Source organism: Gorilla gorilla, chromosome 7 (genome assembly GCF_029281585.2).
Source record: "Gorilla gorilla gorilla isolate KB3781 chromosome 7, NHGRI_mGorGor1-v2.1_pri, whole genome shotgun sequence".
Lineage (NCBI taxonomy): Eukaryota > Metazoa > Chordata > Mammalia > Primates > Hominidae > Gorilla > Gorilla gorilla.
The window spans coordinates 85,686,507-85,707,083 of NC_073231.2; the positions used below are offsets into that span (position 1 = coordinate 85,686,507).

Sequence of the window (20,577 nt, forward strand, 5' to 3'; positions counted from 1 at the left end):
GACCAGCTGGCCCATCTTTTAATCTCATTGATAAAAGATATATACCTGCTTTCTTTTCACTCTTTTGGAGATGAGGTCCTCTCAAATAATCCAAGGACATTTCTGAGTGCTTAGGTCTGCATGATATATGAGGAGGCGTGTGTATGATTTTGTTTTTGTGTGTATGGTTTTTGCTACTGGGGAAGAAAAACCACAGTAAGCTCCACAGTAATGGCTTATACTGCAGTGTTAGTGAGCCCCATTACTGGGAATGAAATTCTATCCTTTCTTCTCTATTTTCCAGAGCTAGATTCTTTTTGCCTTTCTAGCCTTGTATTTGCTCTTATTTCATGCCTTGCTATTAAAGCCATGGTACCATCTAAGCACCCTAAAAAAGATAATGTTTTCTATTACCACCATCTCTACCTTCTCCATCCTTACCCCAAAATATACTTACTGGGTAGACCATACCATCTAACAGAAGTGGTTGAAATGTCCCATCTGGGCTGAGCCCAAATTTAAAAATATGTGTTCTTTTGTAAATTCTTCAATAAGATGACTTACAACATTTCCAATTTTAGTCTAAGCATTTGGTCAGGAGTATCCACATGACAGTGTAATTGGAAAAAGAAATGAATGTTTGCCTTTGGTTTCATTTTATTGCTTTTCAGAAGAAAGCCCCATATAATAATTTTCTGGTCCAGTTCTCTCCTCTCCAACCATGGGGTCGGGGGCGGGGTGCAAAAGGAGAGCTGGGAGAGGAGAAGAGTAGTGGGAACTTCCTGCTACATCTGTATCATTCTCTTACTGTAATGTCAGTGAAAAGAACCTCTGAAATGAGACTGTTGATTTTTTAATCCTGTTTAAATACCTTAATTTTATTAAAATGATCTAAAGGCTGGGCACGTGGTGGTTTATGCCTGTAATTCCAGCACTTTGGGAGGCCGAGGCGGGTGGATCACCCGAGGTCAGGAGTTTGAGACCAGCCTGGCCAATATGCCCTGTCTCTACTAAAAATACAAAGATTAGCTAGGTGTGATGGCGGGCGCCTGTAATCCCAGCTACTCGGGAGGCTGAGGCAGAGAGAATCACTTGAACCTGGGAGGCAGAGGTTGCAGTGAGCCAAGATGGCGCCATTGCACGCTAACCTGAGCAACAGAGCGACACTCCATCTCAAAAAAAAAAAAAAGATTTAAAGTGTGTAGAATAAAATTTCCCCTCCCTCAAAAACATTCCCAATAAAATGTAAAAAAAGAAATACCCCAGCTGGGCGTGGTGGCTCACACCTATAATCCCAGCACTTGGGGACGCCGAGGTGGGTGGATCACCTGAGGTCGGGAGTTCAAGACCAGCCTGACCAACATGGAGAAACCCCATCTCTACTAAAAATACAAAATTAGCCAGGCATGGTGGCACATGCCTGTAATCCCAGCTACTAGGTAGGCTGAGGCAGGAGAATCGCTTGAACCCAGAAGGCGGAGGTTGCAGTGAGTCGAGATCACGCCATTGCACTCCAGCCTGGGCAACAAGAGCAAAACTCTGTCTCAAGAAAGAAAGAAAGAAAAGAAAGAAAGAAAGAAAGAAAGAAAGAAAGAAAGAAAGAAAGAAAGAAAGAAAGAAAGAAAGAAAGAAAGAAAGAAAGAAAGAAAGAAAGAAAGAAAGAAAGAAAGAAAGAAAGAAAGAAAGAAAGAAAGAAAGAAAGAAAGAAAGAAAGAAAGAAAGAAAGAAAGAAAGAAAGAAAGAAAGAAAGAAAAGAAAGGAAAGAAAGGAAAGAAAGAAAGAAAGAAAGAAAGAAAGAAAGAAAGAAAGACCCCAAGTCTTTCAAATTAAAGTTTGGGAAATGAGACAGGCTTTTTTGTTTGTTTGTTTGTTTGTTTTTTGTTTTTTTTGAGAGTGATTACTGCTGGTTTCCTCCCCTGCAGAGGGAGTAAAGCCCTGTGGAGGGGAGGAGGCCACATCTAGCATGGATGGCTTACATATCCTTGATCCAGGAGGAGCCCCAGGGCTTCTCACCAGCAGACTAATTCTGACAGCTCCAATTTCATGCCATGGCCTTTGTGTCAGGCCACTCCAGTACCTGTTCTTACAGCGTCACTAAATATCTTCTATGTTATAAATGGGATAATGCATTAAACCAACTCTTTGCCTGTGGCAAGGCCTGGGCTACAGTTGGAAGGACACTGTTGAATGCAATGTTCTGGCATCAGGGTGACTTTAAAGGAGGAAAAAAAAATCACTGGGTTTAGACCCCTCTACCCCTCAAACCTCTATAGAAAACTACAGGAAAATGCATTGTGGAGGATGCAAATCATTGAGCTATAGACCTTACTCCTTTCTTTGTCTGGCTAATTCCTATTCATCTTTTAAGACTAAGTTCAATGACATCTCCAGGAAGCCATCCTCACCCCTGTACCCCTCTTTAACCCAATCCTTAGAATGGATTAAAGGCCCTGATTTAACATACCAGTTCCACTTCCATTACATCACTACCCTGATATTTTGGGGCTGTAACTCAGACATGGGCAACAGAAATGTATAGTCAATAGGAGAAATGGAGCAGACTTTAATTTCAAGACAGGATAAAGATGTGGTTTGGAAGATCCTACTGTGCTCTGTGTGTGTGGAGGTGATGGAGAGTCCATAAATCCAATTCTTATGATGAACTAAGACAGAGGGAACCGTGGTGGCTCTAGAGGTAAAGATGACAGGAACTGAACAGTGCATTCCAGCTCCATGAACTTCGAGGAAAACGGGCCTTCTTCTCAGCACAAGTTCAGGATGGCAGACGTACAGCCCAAAATGAAAATGGTTTTTCAAGTGATATTACAAAGAAAAGATGACACACTGGCCTTTTCCTGATTAATCACAAGATTAAAAGCTGAAGAACCAGACCCAAGGAGCCTCCTTGCAGAGATGAAATCACCCCAGCTTAAAATGAAGAAATAGGTATTTGCTATTTTCAGTGTTTTTCTAAGTAGTCGTGAGCTATCAAAAGGGAGTGAGGCTTGTCAAGGAAGGTAAATGGCCTTTAGCCCAGTGACAGGTCATTTCCTTAGAGATAACATCTGGGAAGGTTTCAGCTACCTGAAAAGGAATGTGCGGCTTCCTGTAATTTTTTTTTTTTTCACAGTTTAGTAGAGAGAAAAATTCATACCTCACAGATCTAAAGTGTTAGAGAAGGTTCTTCTGTTTCTGTCCACCTTCCTAGACAGCAGTAGACACAGAAGGATAAACCAAATTGGTTACCATGGAGCTTACAAAGCATTCAAGGGGTGACCACAGGAGGCCAAGCTATTTTTTGAGGTCTTTGGGCTCTTGCGAGTTCTAGGTATTCCTCTCTCTTACTTTAAACTTGCAGGTAAGTGGTAAATGAGGTGCCTTGGAAAATGCGAAATTGCCCTAAGTTGGTTCTCATGTGATGAGCTGGTGATGGATTTGAGAGGAATGAGCTCAACACAGGCTTACTGGATCAACTACAACCAAGGGAGGGGGATGCAGAGCTAGGAGTGTGTAGGAAGCTGTGATTCAGGGAAAGTGGACTGGATTATACCTCATACTTGATTTTTGCAGCATGATATGTTTTAAAGCATATGTGTAATGGGCCATAACCACAAATTCAAATAGGTATGGTTTCTTAAGTAAATCAACCCAATGGGTAAAAAAGGGGTGACTTCCATCCAGGGAACTCCATTTTTAGGTCTGCTTAAGTGACTAACCTAAGATTTTGAGTAAACTCTTCAAACTTTCTGAGCCTCTTTTCCCCCCCAGTTGCCAAGTGGAGATATTTAGACACCAGCACTTTTTCAGATATACAAGTAAAGAATCTAGCTTTAAACAACTGGGGAAATAACATGAGATCCCAACATAGCACAACCTGCACACAAATCCCCTAAGAGCCAGCCTCACAACCAAATGGCAGAACCTTTTCTTCCATGCCTCTCGAGCCCTGTACAGCAGAAAGTTAAAACCATTGAGTACCAACAAATCCTTTTATAGAAATAGCTATCAAAATCTGTTTAAACCATCTGTTTCTCTGGCTGTTTTTCCTCCCAGTGTTTTTCTTTCATGTGTTCTCTGCTAACAACAACAAAAAGAATCTATTCTAAAATAAGCAAGATGTTATGACTAAAAATGCTAGAGGTATATATCCAGTTTATGAGAGAAATTGCTTTCTGAAGAGGAGTCAGGTTTATCTTGTGTGGAGGAAGACAACATTTCCAAAAATATTATACTTGCACTAAGAAAATAACCAACTACTTTCATTAAAAGGGAACGTGACAAGATTTGTATTTGTTCCTGTAATTGAATTTAATGCTGCTGAAATTTGTCAGGCCTGAAAGCAGTTGATGTTTCAGGTCATATTTTCACATTGCCGAAAATTGCCTAAGAAATTGTCTCTCGGGCAGTATAGAGTAGGTCTTCTGCCTACCTTAAAAGGATCACGAATCAATCATTATATGTATTTGCCTAAGGCTTAGCACCAGTCAGTGCCTCCGGGGATATTTTCTTTGGAGAGGAAGACTCTGAGACAGTCAGTGTTTATGGAGTGGCACTGCTTCTGACCTAACGATTCACTGTTTTCCATTTGGTGTCTCTTGTGTAGAGACTGGTGACCATAAAACTGTGGAGTCATGTATGGTTTCATTTCAGCCAGTAGTTTTGCAATTGTTTTTTTCCTTTCTACAGTCAAGGAGTTCATGATCTCATCTATCTATACACCTCTAAGTCTCATTCTCTTAATAGTTTCAGATTTTCTACAGAAGTTCCAGTCCATATTTAAAATGCATTTTTTTTTTTTTTTTTTTTTTTTTTTTTGAGACAGAGTCTCACTGTTGCCCAGACTGAAGTGCAGTGGCATGATCTTGGCTCATTGCATCCTCTGCCTTCCAGGTTCAAGCGATTCTCCAGCCTCAGCCTCCTGAGTAGCTGGGATTACAGGCATGCATCACCATGCCTGGCTAATTTTTTTGTATTTTTAGTAGAGACAGGCTTTCACCATGTTGGCCAGGCTGGTCTTGAACTCCTGACCTCAAGTGATCTGCCTGCCTCAGCCTCCCAAAGTACTGGGATTACAGGCGTGAGCCACTGTCTTTAATATGCCATTCTCTGTCTCTCACCTGGGTTCACCTTGGTTGATGGACATATAAATCTCCCAAGAATTCTCCTCTGGGATGGCACCGTGTGGTATGAGTAAGCTCACCCCTAAAACAGAAAAAGCCAACAGGTTATTCATAGATTTTTCCAATTATCATGAAGTTCGTCACTCGAGCACCTTACAGATACCTGGAAAACAAGCTACTTTCTCATGGCAATTTATGAAATCTCAATCCTTGGTAAGTTTAAGGTTCAAGATTATAACAGGAAAAACATTGTTTTATAACAGTGACATAAGGAAGGGCATATTATTCAACTGAGTACTCAAATTAGTTTTTTTTTTTTATTTTAAGTCATCCCAGCATTAATTCTTTTAAAAGATTGAGTGTTCTAAGACCAGGCAGTATTAGACATATCTGAGAATGCAAGAGTTTATCCATACATCACTTAATCTGCTCCAAAATTTAAAAAAATGTATTTCTCTATCTCATCACTATCTGTTTATTTCCTGAAAACCTACATGAAATGATGGGTGAGTGAGTGATCTAATACTGTGCTAGAACCCAGGATGAAGCTGTCTTACCAATAGTGCATCTGGAAGCAAGTTGAAGGTGGTACTCAATGGGGTGTCGCATTTTGTCAAGAAAGTGAAAGCATCTGATGTGCTTAGGAGCCTTATAGATTATTGCACAACCATGACCCTTTCTAGCAAACAGAACCTAGAAAGGGTTAAGGCGAAAGGTTACTTAACTAGAGTCATGTCAATGTCAGATTGGAAAAACTAGCAGCCTTACTTCCATAAAATCATACAATGCAGGAAGGGAAGGCACAGGAAGCCACATCTCACTGCATCTTAAATGTCCTCTCTTTCCTCTTAAACGCTGTGAAGAAAATACTGCACCTTGGCCAAGAAAGAAGAGTCTAAGGAGGGCAGGGATTCTCTTTAATGTAGCTTCTTGTTTATAAAAAGAAATGAAATAGAGAAACAGTAAGATCCTTACAAAATAAAATCTCAAGGCAACCTCGTATTCTTTGAGTAAGGCAGCTCTCAACTTCTTTTCCTTTCATTAGAGCTAATGTAAATCGCTCAGAAGAGTTTCAGGTTGCTGATGATAATTTAAATCTAGAGATGGCAGTCTTTCCTGATCTCCTTCTATGTGCCTGTTAGCAGCAACAAAACCAAAAAATGTAAACCTCACTGCAAAACAAGTCATTTATGATTCACATTTGTAAGCATTATTCAGTAATATGCTAGTTATCAGTATCTTTCACCAGCACTAAGAATAAGGCACGTTTAAATCTTGGTTACAACTTGGCCTGTGGAGGTCCATTTATATTCTGAACCTTAATGTCAATAGTAGAACTATAATTGCCACACTTAGAGACCTCCAGTCCAACTCTTCCCCCCCTTGTCTATTCTTCCTTAAATGTAGTTGCCAAATGAAGGGGCCTCCATTATAACCCTCCCTGCTGGTAAACACAAGTTGCAATACACAGGACATCCAGTGTGCTCGGAAGTCAACCTAAATACATGCCCTCGACATTCTGTCTTCTCTTAGTTTGACCTAAAACTTCCTCTCTGCTGCCGCTCTTTCAGGCTGTCTAGGTCATTACGATGACAGAGACATGCAGTCTGTATTCTTCAGACTTAGAAGTACAGGAAACTATCATCAAGCAATAATAATAATATTAAATCAATTACACTTATCACAATGCCACTCATGTAGCAGGAAGCCAATAAAACCATCATGAAGATATAAACAAAATAGGATTCAAAATTCTTAGTAAAAAAGACAGGCTCTGAGACATGTTAGCTTCTGTAGATCATCATAGCCTGACGGCCAACTCTCATAGCAAAACAGAAGAAAGATGTGTGAGGACAATTGAGAAAGAGCTGTCTGCGCAGATCACACCTTATTCCTTTCAAGTTGGCTTAATTATCTGTGTTTAGATTGAAACATTATTCAGAATACTCCTGAATTCAACCTGAATCTATGGGATCACTGGAGCTTTAAATGATTTTTCTCTCTTCAATCAGAAATGGTGTTGTCTTTCAAACATACTTCCCCCGCTCCTCCTGCCCAAACATGCAAATACTACGTGGAGTCTGAAATAGTCATACACAAAGGCACGTGGGGAGTGGCAAGTTACAGATAGTGAAGAATGAGAGATACTGTGGGACAGCTTTATGCCTGTGATGCCCTAAAGTAGAATTCACTTCAATATGTCATTCGCCAGTTACCTCTGATTAAAGAAAAATATAATACCCCATACTCCACCTCCTACCCTGACAGCCTTTTATTTGATATGACCACAGAAGCACCAGTCTGAGCTTCCTGTTTTATATTTGGAATAATAAATAATTTCTAGAGTGTGGAGACCACCCTAACCTTTTGGAGAAATCATTGCTAGGCACCATACAACAATTTAGGATGGATGGCATTAGAGCAATCTAATTTCAGTGCCTTGCTTTCTTTATATTTTAGCTCCCTAGAGCATATTTTGCATTTATTTCCTGCAAATAACAGAGCATATGTTTTACTTCTCCACAGTTATTTTACATCAAACTCATTTCTAGTGAACAGCTTCAATCTTGTCCAACACTCCTTGTCAGGAGCTTTGAAAATGCCCCATTTCAAGGAGAAACTGTTTGGGAATCACTGACAATGCTGTCAGAACTTTTAGTTTTCAACGTTAGTGCTGCTCAAGTCAGAGGTGAAGATAAATCTGTGGTTCATCATGATTTCATCTCGCTTTCTTTGATGAACGACAAACACAGCCAATGAATGGGTTGGTCATGGCTCTCCCTCTACATATGTGTAAACAGATGTGCACACACACATACATACACTAAGAAAGGAGGATGCAAAGAGAGAGAAGGAGTAATGGGCAGTTTATCAACTAATAACTGAGAGCCTTCTAAGTGCCAAGCATGAGCAAGAAAGAGATAAGATAATTGCACAACTTAATGCATGGCTTTATATGATTCTGTATTTTTGTTTTTATGACTTCTTTTTTTTTTTTTTTTTTAGAGACAGCAACTTGCTATGTTGCCCTTGCTGGTCTCGAATTCCTAGACTCAAGCAATTTCCCCACCTCAGCCTCCTGAGTAGCTGGGACTACAGGTGTGTGCCACCACACCCTGCCAAATTTTATATAATTCTGACACGTCGTGTTCTTTAGGGCAAGGGTTGTATTCTTTTTCTTTCCTCAGGACTCACATGTCTAGTTTATGAATTCTTACAGAAAAGTTAATTGGTAAATATGTCCGATTGACTCATTATCTTCCAGTTATCAACTGGAAGAATTAAATCATGCATAGGCATTCACACATTGACACGCATACACATTTGAACAAAGATCCTTACCATGTCCTAAAACATTGACCAATGAAGATTTAGAGAATTAGAAATTTAAAAAACAAAACCTTTCAATTACGGCTGCCATTGAGGGCTATTTTGATGAAGTAAAATATGTTTTGAAATGAAGATTTTAAGGAAGTAATTGCTCTAGGGGAGAACAAGACAACATTCATCAACTAGAAATGAATTTCAGTCTCCAGTCTCTAAGCTACTAGAGGGGTCAGTTAGCTAGAATGGTAGAATCAGACTAGTCCTATTACAGATTTTATTTATGGGATGAAATGCTCGATTTGAGAGGTTGGTTAGCTCCACCCTAGAGAGACATCTGTCTAGACTATAATGTCCCTGACTCAATGCTGACCTGTTGTTTGATAAACACTTACAGATCCAACAGATACTCTTCCCTCTTAGCAGCCAACAGATCACTACCTGCTTCAGGGCACTACCTAATTCTCATTGCTTAGAAATCCGAGCAGAAATTGACCTTGTCTACCATCCACTTAGGTCTTAGGCAGCAACTTTGAAAACTAATCCATAGAAAGGATATCATTTTAAAAGTGATCTGGGCTGGATACTTTAAGTATCATGTCAAAACATTATGAAAATCTCCTCTCTTCCAGCTAAAAGGAGGAACAAAATATGTGAGAATTCATTATACTGACATAGCCCTGGAACTGAAGTTTAAATTCAAAAGAGCAACTCTACAACGACCCCTCATCGTTGCTCACCAGAAAGTAACACTATAGCAAGGGCTATGGAGTGTTCATTAGGTCAGTTACTGATGAGATGTCGTTTCACTAAATTATCTAAATTATCAAACTAGTACATAAACCATGCTTAGGTATAAACATGGGGCCCTGGTCTGTCATGCCAGAGAATTTTTTCAGTGCTTTCTTATCATGCCTAGGAAATATACTCCAAAGGGGCTTAAAGCCTGGGGACTACCCAAACCTTTCAGGCAAATATAGTTATCAGCTCTAACAGGGAATCAAAGGGAGCATTCAATCCATGCTGAGATGAAGACTGCAAAATCTAATCTCAGCATTGGTTCTGGTTTGCTGTGTAAATCAAGTGGACTAGTGGAGCCGCAGTGTTTGCAGGTCTGATGAGGGGACAGTAAACATCATAAAATGAATCTGATGGGAAGTAACTGTGTAAAAATGAAACATTTAAATGACGGAAAATACACAAACACACACTTACCACCCACCTGTATTTGGCATTACTAAGCGCCCCCCTAAATGGCCAAAGACACCAGTTGTCCTCAGTTCTGTCCTTGTGGGGAGTGATGACAGATTTTGGATGTAGGGCGTTTTATTTCTGGGATGCATTGTACTAAAGCTGTGGTTGTTTCCATGGGGAAAAGTCCTGGAATGATTCTTGCCGTGGTACTCAGCTCTCTCAGACACTCCCAGGGAAACCATGAATGAGCTCTGGACTTTGACTTTGATGTCCGACAAAGGGTTAAAGAGTGAGGACTCTGTCATGAGCTCCTTGTCCAGAGGGTCCTGCAGACAGATGGGTCCGCTGTATGTCCGGCTCACTGTCAGATCTGGCTGCATGGCGGAATTCAGGAGCAGGGAGTTACCTGGTAAAAGAAAATTGATCTGTCACTCAGAAACTAAAAGGCATCTCAGTTACTCCTGTACTTCTGCCTCTGCAAACTGTGCAACAGCCTGCATAGGTGCCAGCAGTTCCAATCCAAGCTAGCTCTTCAGGACCACCCTGCCAGGTTGGGTGCTAGTGACTAGAACTTTTGAATCAAGAGCCCTGGCTTCCACCATCCATTCTCTAAATGCCACTGACCCAAATCTTTCACTTTCCAGAGATCTTTCCATGCTATCTTTTCAAAACAAGTATTTCTGGCACTCTCTCTGGCAACGAACTCAGGTGTTATTGTTTATGTGATTATTTCAACTGGCAAAGAGAATCTAAAATAACAAAAAAAAAAAAAAGAGGGGGGAGAGATGTTTTGCAGTCGAGTTTTGAGCAAAAATAACATCTGTTCATTTTAAATGGCAAGAGATGACACAGCATGGTGACTAGGTAGTGCTGTTTATAACAGAAGCTACATCGGTTCCAGTGCATTTCATACGGAATTCTGTGCAGATTCTGGAGCTGGGGAGGAAATGATGTGTCCTCAGAGCAAAAGGGTCAGGGCACCTCATGAATCGCACCACATCTGAGTAGCCAATTTGCTCTAATAACTCATATGTCACTCTGCGAGGGAAAGAACGCACCACCCAGAGACAGTGAGAAGCTTAGATTCTACATAGGGAGCAGCTTAGAATGGTTTCCTTTCTGTCTCAAAGGGAAAAAGTATATATAATATCTTTGCAAAAACATGAGAAATTGGGCTTTGTCATCTGCTGGGGCTCGCCAATTTTTTCCAAGCCAAATATTAAAAAGAAATGCTGTGATATTTTCTTGTGATGAAGTAATCTCATTTATTAGTAAATAACAAAATAACCCTCAGTCCCAAGCTTCACACCCATATCAGTCCGTCAATATGACATCTCAAATTGAAACCCAAACCATATTAAACAATTTTCCTTTGGGGTCTGACAAAAATGTTTAAAGTATGATCTCTCTGAAAATGTTGCAATTCTTCGCCATATTGTATTAGCCTCTATTGTTTTTCCATTTTCATAATTTGCAGCAACGCCAGTAGGAAATCTATCACCCTGACTTTTCCCATCTCTTGTTGTGATGCTCTAAGAATCCAGAATCACAGAGGAAAATATACAAATTGGATGAAATAAATAATGCTATAGAGCTAAAGGATCTTTGATTATTATTATTTTTTTTCCATGCATGAGTGTGTTGTATCAAGACCCAGGTACCATCAGGGAGCTGTGCTTTCTAGCAGGTCTGCACTGAGTTCTTCAGGTGACCACTTTGCTCCTGTTTATGGTCTTCCCAGGAAAGAAGCAGGACCAAACCCATCTTAGATTAGAAAAGAGTTTAGAACAGGAGGTTCCGCGGAGACCTCAAAAGCCATATGCCTCAGTCACCTGGCTCTTTTATCTCAAGCCCTAGCCTCTGAAGTTTAATTTTTGGCTACGCTTAGAAGATCTGCCTAGTCTAAGTGACACAAGGAAGCAAAAATATTTCCTAGAGTGAGACAGCACTTGAGCGGGAAATGCCTGATTCTGGACATATGTACATATGATAGCATCCACGGTCAGAGAAAATTGGCTGCCAGCTTGACTGAAGTCTGACCAGCGACAGTCACCCACCGCTGGTCACCCCAATCTTCTCTCTGGAAATCCTTTTTCAAGTCCCTAGTTTGTTCTGTGTATGGCATTCTATTTAAAAGGCTCAGTGTTCACCTTGCCGGGGCACTGGATGTATTGCTCAAAAACGGATCTCTCTAAGACAGTGGAGGTGAAAACCACATGATATCAGCATGAGGCAGATTACCATAATAAATGCAGGGAGAGTGGCATTTACCAAAGGATTTTTCTTGTATCATTAGTTCCATGCTATTCTTGGCTAAAAATAAAAATAAAACAAAATGGTCAGGTAAGTTTGGTAAGACTAATATTGTCTTAGAGATTTACAATACACATAAGTTGTGTTTAAGTGTAGGCAAGTCAGCACTCCCCAGACAGGTGTAGGCCAGGGATCCACCCCTCTCACCTGCTGCCTGGTGCTCCACGGAACACGCTGGCATCCTGTACTAGGGTAAGAGGAAGCAACCAGCGTCTAGAACTCTATTTGCTGCATTTGTGAGCGCTTTCCATATGCCAAGGGCTTATCCATGTTATTCCAGGTGATTTCATCCTCAGAAGAACACTTTGAGTTGAATGTTACTGACCCCATTTTATAGCTGTAAAACTTGAGACTCAAGAGGATAACAGACTAATTGATAGCAGTTTTAGACTAAAATCTAACTTCAAAGCCTACGGACTTATGCACAAAACTGTCTCTCACACTAATACAGCTCGTCTCTTTTCAAGTGTTATGGTCTAAGATATTGATATTTTATTATTTGATGAAAATATGTTTCTAGTTTTTTAGGTAGCATGAAAATCAGTTCTTGACCAGACCCAGTAGCTCATTCCTATAATCCCAGCACTTTCAGAGGCTGAGGTGGGAGGATCATTGAGGCCAGGAGTTCGAGACCAACCTGAGCAACATAGTGAGACCCTGTCTCTATAAAAAATAAAAATAAAACAAAAACTTAGCTTGGTGTGGTGGCATGTGCCTGTAGTCACAGCTGCTGAGGTGGGAGGATCATGTAAGCCCGTGGGTGGGAGGCTTCCGTGAGCTATGATTGCACCACTGCACTCCAGCTTGAGTAACACCACTTAAAAAACCAGTTCTATATTTGGATTTATTTCCAATTAACTACATATACTAAACTATATGTCCAAATGTAGGGGATGTGTCTCTCTTGAGGCCTAACTATGAGATGCCCAGAAGTGAATGGCAAGAGGGAAGGTACTCATCTCTCTGGCCATCTCTCAATTTTTTCCAGCATGCCTGTGTTTCCACTTCGGAAGCCTGGCTACTCAATCACTGCCTTGCACTGAGACTTCTGGTTCTGCGCTGTAGGCACCACTGATGCACAGTAAACAGAAATAAAGGTGACGATATTGACGACGAGGGTCAAGGTAGAAAACTTCATCGTCTGAAAAGAGACGGTTTCATTTTTTTCTAAAATGAAAGCCGTGTATGTTTCATCCCCACCTTGCAATAAGGAATAGATTTGGTTCCTACAACAGAATTAAGTGACTCTGTTTTGAAAATGAGTATTGCTACAGTTTGACATGATAGATTTTCCTTCCCCCACAACTAAAGATTGCTTGGACTTGGCAACAGCTGAGAGTCGTTTCGGCTGGAATTTCATTTTTTTTCCCCTGGCTAGCTGACCCATCATCTATTCTCTAAAATCTGTTTACTTATTTAAAATAGAAATAACAAAATTATTCCACTTCATAAATAGGGTAATAAATATACCTGGGAGGTTGTAATATAGGTGTTAGTCCTCAGTCTTGAATGATCAATACTTTGGTTAACTAAATTAAATATACATCCTCAAAAGGACTTTTTTAAAAAGAAGGATAATTTGAAATAAAATAACTCATTAGGCTGACCCTACATCAAAAATGGAAATGCCTCATTGAAAATGTTGCTGATAATAAACCGAGATCCTCTTGTCCTTGTGGCAGACAAGGACCTAAGCAGACCACTTCACCCAGCCTGGTCTGTTCATGTGTGAAGACAATTTGGTAGCGGCTCCCAGTGCCAAGAGCTACCTTCACACAGGGCCCAGGAGAAGGCTGGGGTCTAGTGTGAGCGTAGTCTATGGCACGGAGGACGAGGTGTGGAGGGACCTATGCCGCTGACCTTGACGGACTGTTTTGAAGTTGAAGGTCTGGAAGCCACCTGTCAATGCAGAAGAGTCAATGACGTCCACGCCATAGTCACTCTGGCTCCGTCTATAAAGGGTGACACCAATGACCAGGACTGCAACGGCCACGACGGCAGCGCCCAAGCCCGAGTACAAAGCAATGTCGCTGGCATTCTCAATGCCTGAAAGACACAAGAGAAATTGTAAGTGACCAGCATGGGCACAAAGCCAAAGAACCACTCGGGGATACAAAAGGAAATGCTACTGGATTTTTGGAGCTACTGCTCAGAGAAAATTACAGATGTACAGTGAACACAAGTTGTACTCACTTTCACACAATAATCGTGTTTCTAAAATGCCTTGTATAAATCAAAGGGATGCTAGGCAAATATCTTAACTGCATTAAGGTAGCTTAGCATGTAATAGACTCTTGAAGATAATCAATTTTGCAAAGAAAATAATGTTTTTTTCTAGTAAGAGCAGACAACTCCTTAGTTTAGGATGTCATGTTTACCTGCAAAACACTTTTTACACTTTTACCAGAGCGAGGGCAGACCCATACACAGTGATAAAATATGGGTGTTCTGCTCTGCTTATGTGAAGCCTGGGGCACATGCATTTGCAGAGAGCAGTCTAGGGCAAGGAGATAACACAAAGTCTATGAGTTGAGAGAAAGACCAGAGTTCACAAATATGAATTTCAGCTTTGGTATAAATCATTCAGATTAAAAGTACACTGACAACATCAGTTTAGGGCATACAGTCATTATGAGAGCATTTTATTGTGGGATATGAAGGTCTTGGTCCCAGGTGCTGTTATGTCCATGGTAGATGTTTTCTGATACCAATTAAATGCTAGACTCTAATAATTTATTGTGGAAGAGGACGGGTCGCTAGGACGGCACATGCTGTTTCTCCCATACCTCTCCTACTCCATCCTATTGAATGCATGGGCAAAGCAAAAATAAAAGCGTTAGTTTGAATTTAGAATGTGGGTGCCTCCCCACCCCGCAAGATGTGCTGTAGCTGCTTTTCACCCTTTTTTCTAGAGGTGCGTTGGATGTGGTTATTCCTGTAGCAGATCCATGATGGCTCCTGCAATACAGCACACGAGATTTATCTGAGATAACATAAGTCTCAAAGAGGTGTAATCTTAGAAGGTGTGTGAAAATGGAGGATGGCAAGTGCTAACTACATAGTTAATCTTCGTACAGATTATGTGGTAAGTACGCTTAATGGGTCCAGCAGTAATTACTCTGTCACCCCTGTGTTGGGCTTAGAGTATAAAATAAAGCCATCATATATTTACCTTGTAATTGTGCAGCACTTACTATGCATTCACTGCACCCTAATGTGGTACTTATGTTATCAAATGAGTAATACTAACCACACAAGGAAAGTGAATTTATTTTCAACAGTTAGTGGACTGTAAAATAGGGTGCTACCAAATTAAAGCGTGAACGAGGAAATCAAGCAGAACTGGTTCAGTAATAGGGCAATAAACACATAAAAATAATTCTCAAGGGAGAACACAACCATCAAAAAAAAAAAAACAGCATCTGAAAGGTCAGAGGTTTATCAAATACATTTAATAACCATAATAGCATGGTGCCCGCTGAGAAACAGGGTGTGATTTAAACTTCCATTCCAGCTTCATGATGATTCAAATGTGGGAGAGACAGGAATGGAGCCTACTTCTCCAACCACTCATAACCATGGCTGAGATGATAAACATCAGCCTCAGTTTCCACGTGTGCCTCTGTCATGTGTGGTAAGAAGGAGGGCAGCTATCATTCTTAAGCTCCCACCTTCCCTCTACTCAATTAAGTGCCTTGGAGGGAATAATTATTCCCAGAGCAGACAGAGGACACAGAACACAGCAGATGCATCATGCCAGGGTATGGGAAGCAGTGAGGGAACTTTGGATTGAAACCAACTAGCATTTTCCCTCCCTTTCCTCCAGTTCCTTGGGCACTGCTGACTGATGACACTCTCACCTTAAAAGGTGTATCTGGGGAGAACACACCTGCTCAGCAAATGAGCACATACAGAGAAACACCCTGGCAGTGTGCAGAATGCAGCTCCTTTGTTGCTGAGTGAGTTGACAAAGTAGAGACAAAGACATCCTCAGTTTTCCACGTACTAAAATAGGAAGGACCAGAAGCCAGGAGGATGACCAGGGCAAGACGCCTGGGCTGGAAATGGATTCAGTGGCAGTGAACATCCTAAGACAAAACCAAACAGCAGGAACAAGTTGTCTTTGTTCCCCTGGATTGCCATTTTGTCTTTTATGTTTCCACTCCCTCCCTACCAGGTAACCAGAATTCTCATTCTCCCTCCAGCTATAGATCCTGCTTTTAGGAATAACCCTATGTATGCCTGCAGACCAAAGTATCAATGTTTGATATGGCTCAGTGTGTTTTCTCTCCCAGGAACATCTGTAGAATCCATTTGACTTAAAGGAATAAAATACTAAATTATAAAATTTTAAAAATGAGTAGAGGAACTTCAGGGACAGGGTAGGGAAAGAAAGCCAGTGCATGGCGAGCACTGGCTCCCTAAGGCTCAACCTGACACTGGGATGGCTTGATCTACAAGCTAAGCGGCAGAGGAAAGGGATGCCTATAGAGAGATAAGCAAAATGGGAATTATTTTACAGAACAGTTTGTCCTGGGAATTATAAAATTCAGCTTACAATAATTTCACTAATTCAACAAACATTTATTGAGGGGCAGCAATGAGGATGCATGGAAGAATTAACACGTGGCTCATATTCTCAGTCATTTCTTGTCTAAAGGTGGTAAGGACAAGGTAGTGATGAGATCTGGGTACTTCAAGTGCAGCCACAGAGGTATACACGAGTCCTCAAAGCCACATTTTACACTTCAGGAGATAGAACCAGACTTTACCCACAGCTCACACTCTTCTACAGTTGGGTCACTGCGCTTCTTTCTTCTTTCTTTTCTTTTTTTACCCTTCTCTCTTCGATCTACCTGGTTGTACTTCACCTCATTCTTTTTCCTCTTCCCACCCACACCTCCATCCCATTGTTTTCTGATCTTTCTTTCCAAGAGTACACAGTGGCTTTCTTTGTAAAGATTTCTGTGTGTTTACAAAAGTTGAAGTGATTCTCTTTCATGTGTTCAGTACTGGCCCCAAGGTTTAGTTCTAGATTTTTTACCCTGGCTTTATGAGAGAAGGGAGAAAGTTCGTGTGTGTGTGTGTGTGTGTGTGTATAAGCACATGTGCACGTAAGCAGTGCCCCTGAAGAATCATCACACGCACACAAGAACACACTCAACTCCCTAAAGAACCTTGGAAGCTCCGCCTCTCATTCCTGGGAGAATTGCTCCAGCCACAGGACCGCAAGGTGCAGTCACTTCCGGGGGACTGGCAACTTTTCCCATGACCATTCCTGCGCTCAGCCTTTCAGCCCTTTATTGCATTGTCATTCATCCCAAGTGCAAATGTAATTGATATCTCTGCTAGATGGACACTTGCTAACAAAAGGCCGTATGTAGTGGTCAGTGTAACATATACCCCCCGACCCCTACTCCACTAGGCATCTAGACCCTAGCCCTCTCCATCTACCCATCAGTCAGGGTACCCAGTGCAAAGTCCTCCTCTCCCATGAAGGTGATCCTGTCCTGGACAATCCAGCCAGCGCTGCTGCCCTATGGTCTTCTGAACAACTTGTATCACTTGTACTTCCTAGATCTCATTTTGGGTTGTGTTTTTTATTGTTAATTTTCCAAACGCCAGTGAGTTGCTTTGTTTTCCCTAACTGCCTTAAACTCTTCAAAAGCAACAATATCTCTATAGCTTCCCAGGGAAACTTGCCAATCATCATGAACAGCTATTTATTGATTGCCTGCCTGGCCTCCAACTGTGAGAAGAGAAATATCAAAGAAACCACAGTCTTAGGTTGATTTTAGAACCCCTGCTGCCAGGACTCTCTTTTCATTTACATTTACACATATGTTTATACCTATCCGGTCTCTCAAGTACAGTGTGGCTGGTTTGTTTGCTCAAAGTGATTTTGAACAAAAGCCCTGACTGAACAGACTATTCTGTCTTTTTGTGGGCACAGGATACTTTTCCTTTTCTGTTTCATAAACGAAGCTTTACATATCAATGTGTTACTAATGTCTTTCCTGTTTTCTTCATCCCTATTTTCCTCTCTCCCAGAGTCACAAAATCTTCAGGCAAAGCTTGGGAGGACTCACCAGGTGGTAGAAAAAATTACTGTCTACAATCTACAGGTATTTAAAAAAAGCCCCCAAACCCCCACAAACAATGCAGAGCACTGACTGCGAAATCTCTTGTATTCCAAATTAGTCAGAAACTACTGAGGAATGTGCTCATGGCTGGAAGGGACACAGAGCATCTGCAGAGAAGGCTGAAAAGATTAATTGAGAGCTGGAAACTAGAACCCTGGAGAGGAAATGTTTATGGGTTCATTTGGCCTGAAGACAAGGGAGCCTTAAAGTGACTTCCTGGTGATCTTGAATACATAAAATGTTGTTATAAGGAGAGAAGAGGACTACCGTCTTTGTAGGTGCTCAGTGACCATTCATTTATGATGAAGCTAGTAACCAACTCTTCACCATCTTTAAGAAGAACTGCAAAAGAGGACATGACCTTTTATTATAGCAGTTGGGACTCTGGTTAGATATTACCATGACCTTTTCTACAATGAGGGTTGTTAAAAACCTGAATTGTATTTCTGGGGGAGATTGTGAAATCTCCTTTCAGAAAGTCTCTAAAAGAAAGCACGACTTTACAGTACTCTCCAGTTATTTTATTTTAGTTTTTTGGCCAAAGCTGGGGAGAAGGACTAAATGACCTTTCAAAGACCCTTTGAACTTCACAGTTCAGGGAATGGGTATTAACAAGGTGGATGGCTTTATGCATGATAATCATATCCAGTCATTTATTGTCATCAGTGTGTCCAAAGGACTCTGTAGAAGGGCTTTTTAGTTGGTTTTCCTCCTTTTCTTTCTTTACATAACTCCCCTCTAAAAGATGTATTAATGCCAGCCACTTACTAATGGAAATTTAACTCAATGCTCATGTTATGACCTTAACTATATACCAGATTAGAATCTATGTGCAGGATTTGGATAAGTGACTGAGAATTAACATAGGAGCGTAGCGAGTACCTTTCCAAACATATGATATTCTGTTTTATCTCCCATTGGATATTGCAGAATGCCATTGCTCCCATTTCAGAAAAACAAACATACTTGAACTGGTATATATGTAAGAGGAAGTGAATTACTAAGGAATCCATACAGTAAATACAGCACATCCTGAGAAAGGGTAAGACAAACAGAAAACGAGGCAACCAGCCATGGAGATGGAATCCCATAGAAGGCCAGGTAACAGGCGCCCCAGGAAGCACCCTCAGCACAGGAGGTGGTGTTGATACAAAGTGCCCTGCCAAAATATTTAATTGCATGCCAAAATATGATGAAACAGAAGTTATTGTTAAAGTTGTTTATATGTGTTGTCATCAAGAAGCAAACATTTTTTTCCTTTAATTTAATGCATCAGAAAATAGCTTTTAAATAGTTAGCCATGGCCCACCATGCTAAGCAATTTCAATTATATCTGCAATCTTTAGAATCTCGTAATATCTCTGCCTTTCCAATTTCCCAACCTCGAAAATCTCAATTTGCTATTGTAGTTGTTGTTTTACTGTTGTAATTAATGACAATAGTAGCTATATCTTAAAAAGCACTTAGAAGGCACTGTTCTAGGACTTTACATTTATTAACTCATTTTAATCTTCCAACAACCTTCTAAAAATATCTTCATTGAGATGTGTAAACTGAGGTGAGAGAATTACTTGCCTTTCTCAAAGCCTCATGATTGGTAAGTAGTCCAACTGGGACTCAATCCCATGCAGTCTGGCTCCAGAATCAATGCTTTTGGTCACTCTCTATCCAGTTGTTGACCTCTGTCTTCCTGATCACACTGTGTGACTACTCTCAGGAACCACAGTAACTCAGTAACTGAGCACTAACCTTATGCTGACTTCTCTTTCTCTAAGAACTACACAGATGATCACATTCTCATCCTCATAAAGAAAATCTATGAGGTAGGTATTATATATTAATATCTTATTTTACTGATGATGACACATTGTCAAGTAAGTTAGTAACTTGGAAAATGGCAAAGTCAGGCTTTGAACACATGTCCGTCTTCACTCCCAAGCTGCTTATGACACGGTGTCTCTTCCTTGCGTCTCCTCTCTGCTCTCTCCATACCGGCACCTGGGTTAACTTGCCCTGCTGGAGGAAGTCACTAACTATAGCACTAGCATCATCAAAAAACTGATGCTATGCAACCTCACCCAGGCTTTCCTTGCAACTCAATAATTATTATATTCACATTCTATGGCCAAATTGTGCTTTCCTCACAACAGCTGCTCTGAACTTTGTTCCTTTCCTTCAAGACCCCTACTCCTCACCTGCCCTCTTTCTTGTTGAAAACATGGAGACCATCCTATGTGAGTTCACTCCCCTGCAACTCAAAATTCCTCTGTTCCTTCACCCAATTTTCTTTTCTTTTTTTTTTCTGTTCCCTGAAGAGCTGCCCCATGAGGACCTAGCCTCATTCATTATTCTCTTTTGGTCTTGCATCTTCAAATTTTTCCTCCACAGCTGGGCCTTGCCCCCAGCCTACAAACACAGTCTAGTCTCTCTAATCACCTCTCCCCAAATCCTTCCCTCAACTTACTCTCTCACAAACTTCTCAAACATGCCGCCTTTTTAACATC

General features: G+C 40.9%; 1 protein-coding gene across 7 annotated transcripts in view; it reads right to left on the bottom strand.

Moving 5' to 3' along the window:
• UNC5D (unc-5 netrin receptor D) overlaps positions 1-20,577 on the bottom strand; it is a 550,673-nt gene that overhangs the window by 60,620 nt on the left and 469,476 nt on the right. For 5 of the 7 annotated variants that reach the window (XM_055349502.2, XM_019032844.4, XM_055349503.2 and 2 more), the window contains 3 exons: positions 13,791-13,976; positions 9,646-10,023; positions 5,097-5,181 (listed from right to left, as the gene is read on the bottom strand). In XM_055349502.2, coding sequence (XP_055205477.1) covers positions 5,097-5,181; positions 9,646-10,023; positions 13,791-13,976 — 649 coding nt within the window. The remainder of the gene's footprint in view (positions 1-5,096; positions 5,182-9,645; positions 10,024-13,790; positions 13,977-20,577) is intronic. The other 2 variants (XM_055349504.2, XM_019032845.4) reach the window with 1 other exon arrangement.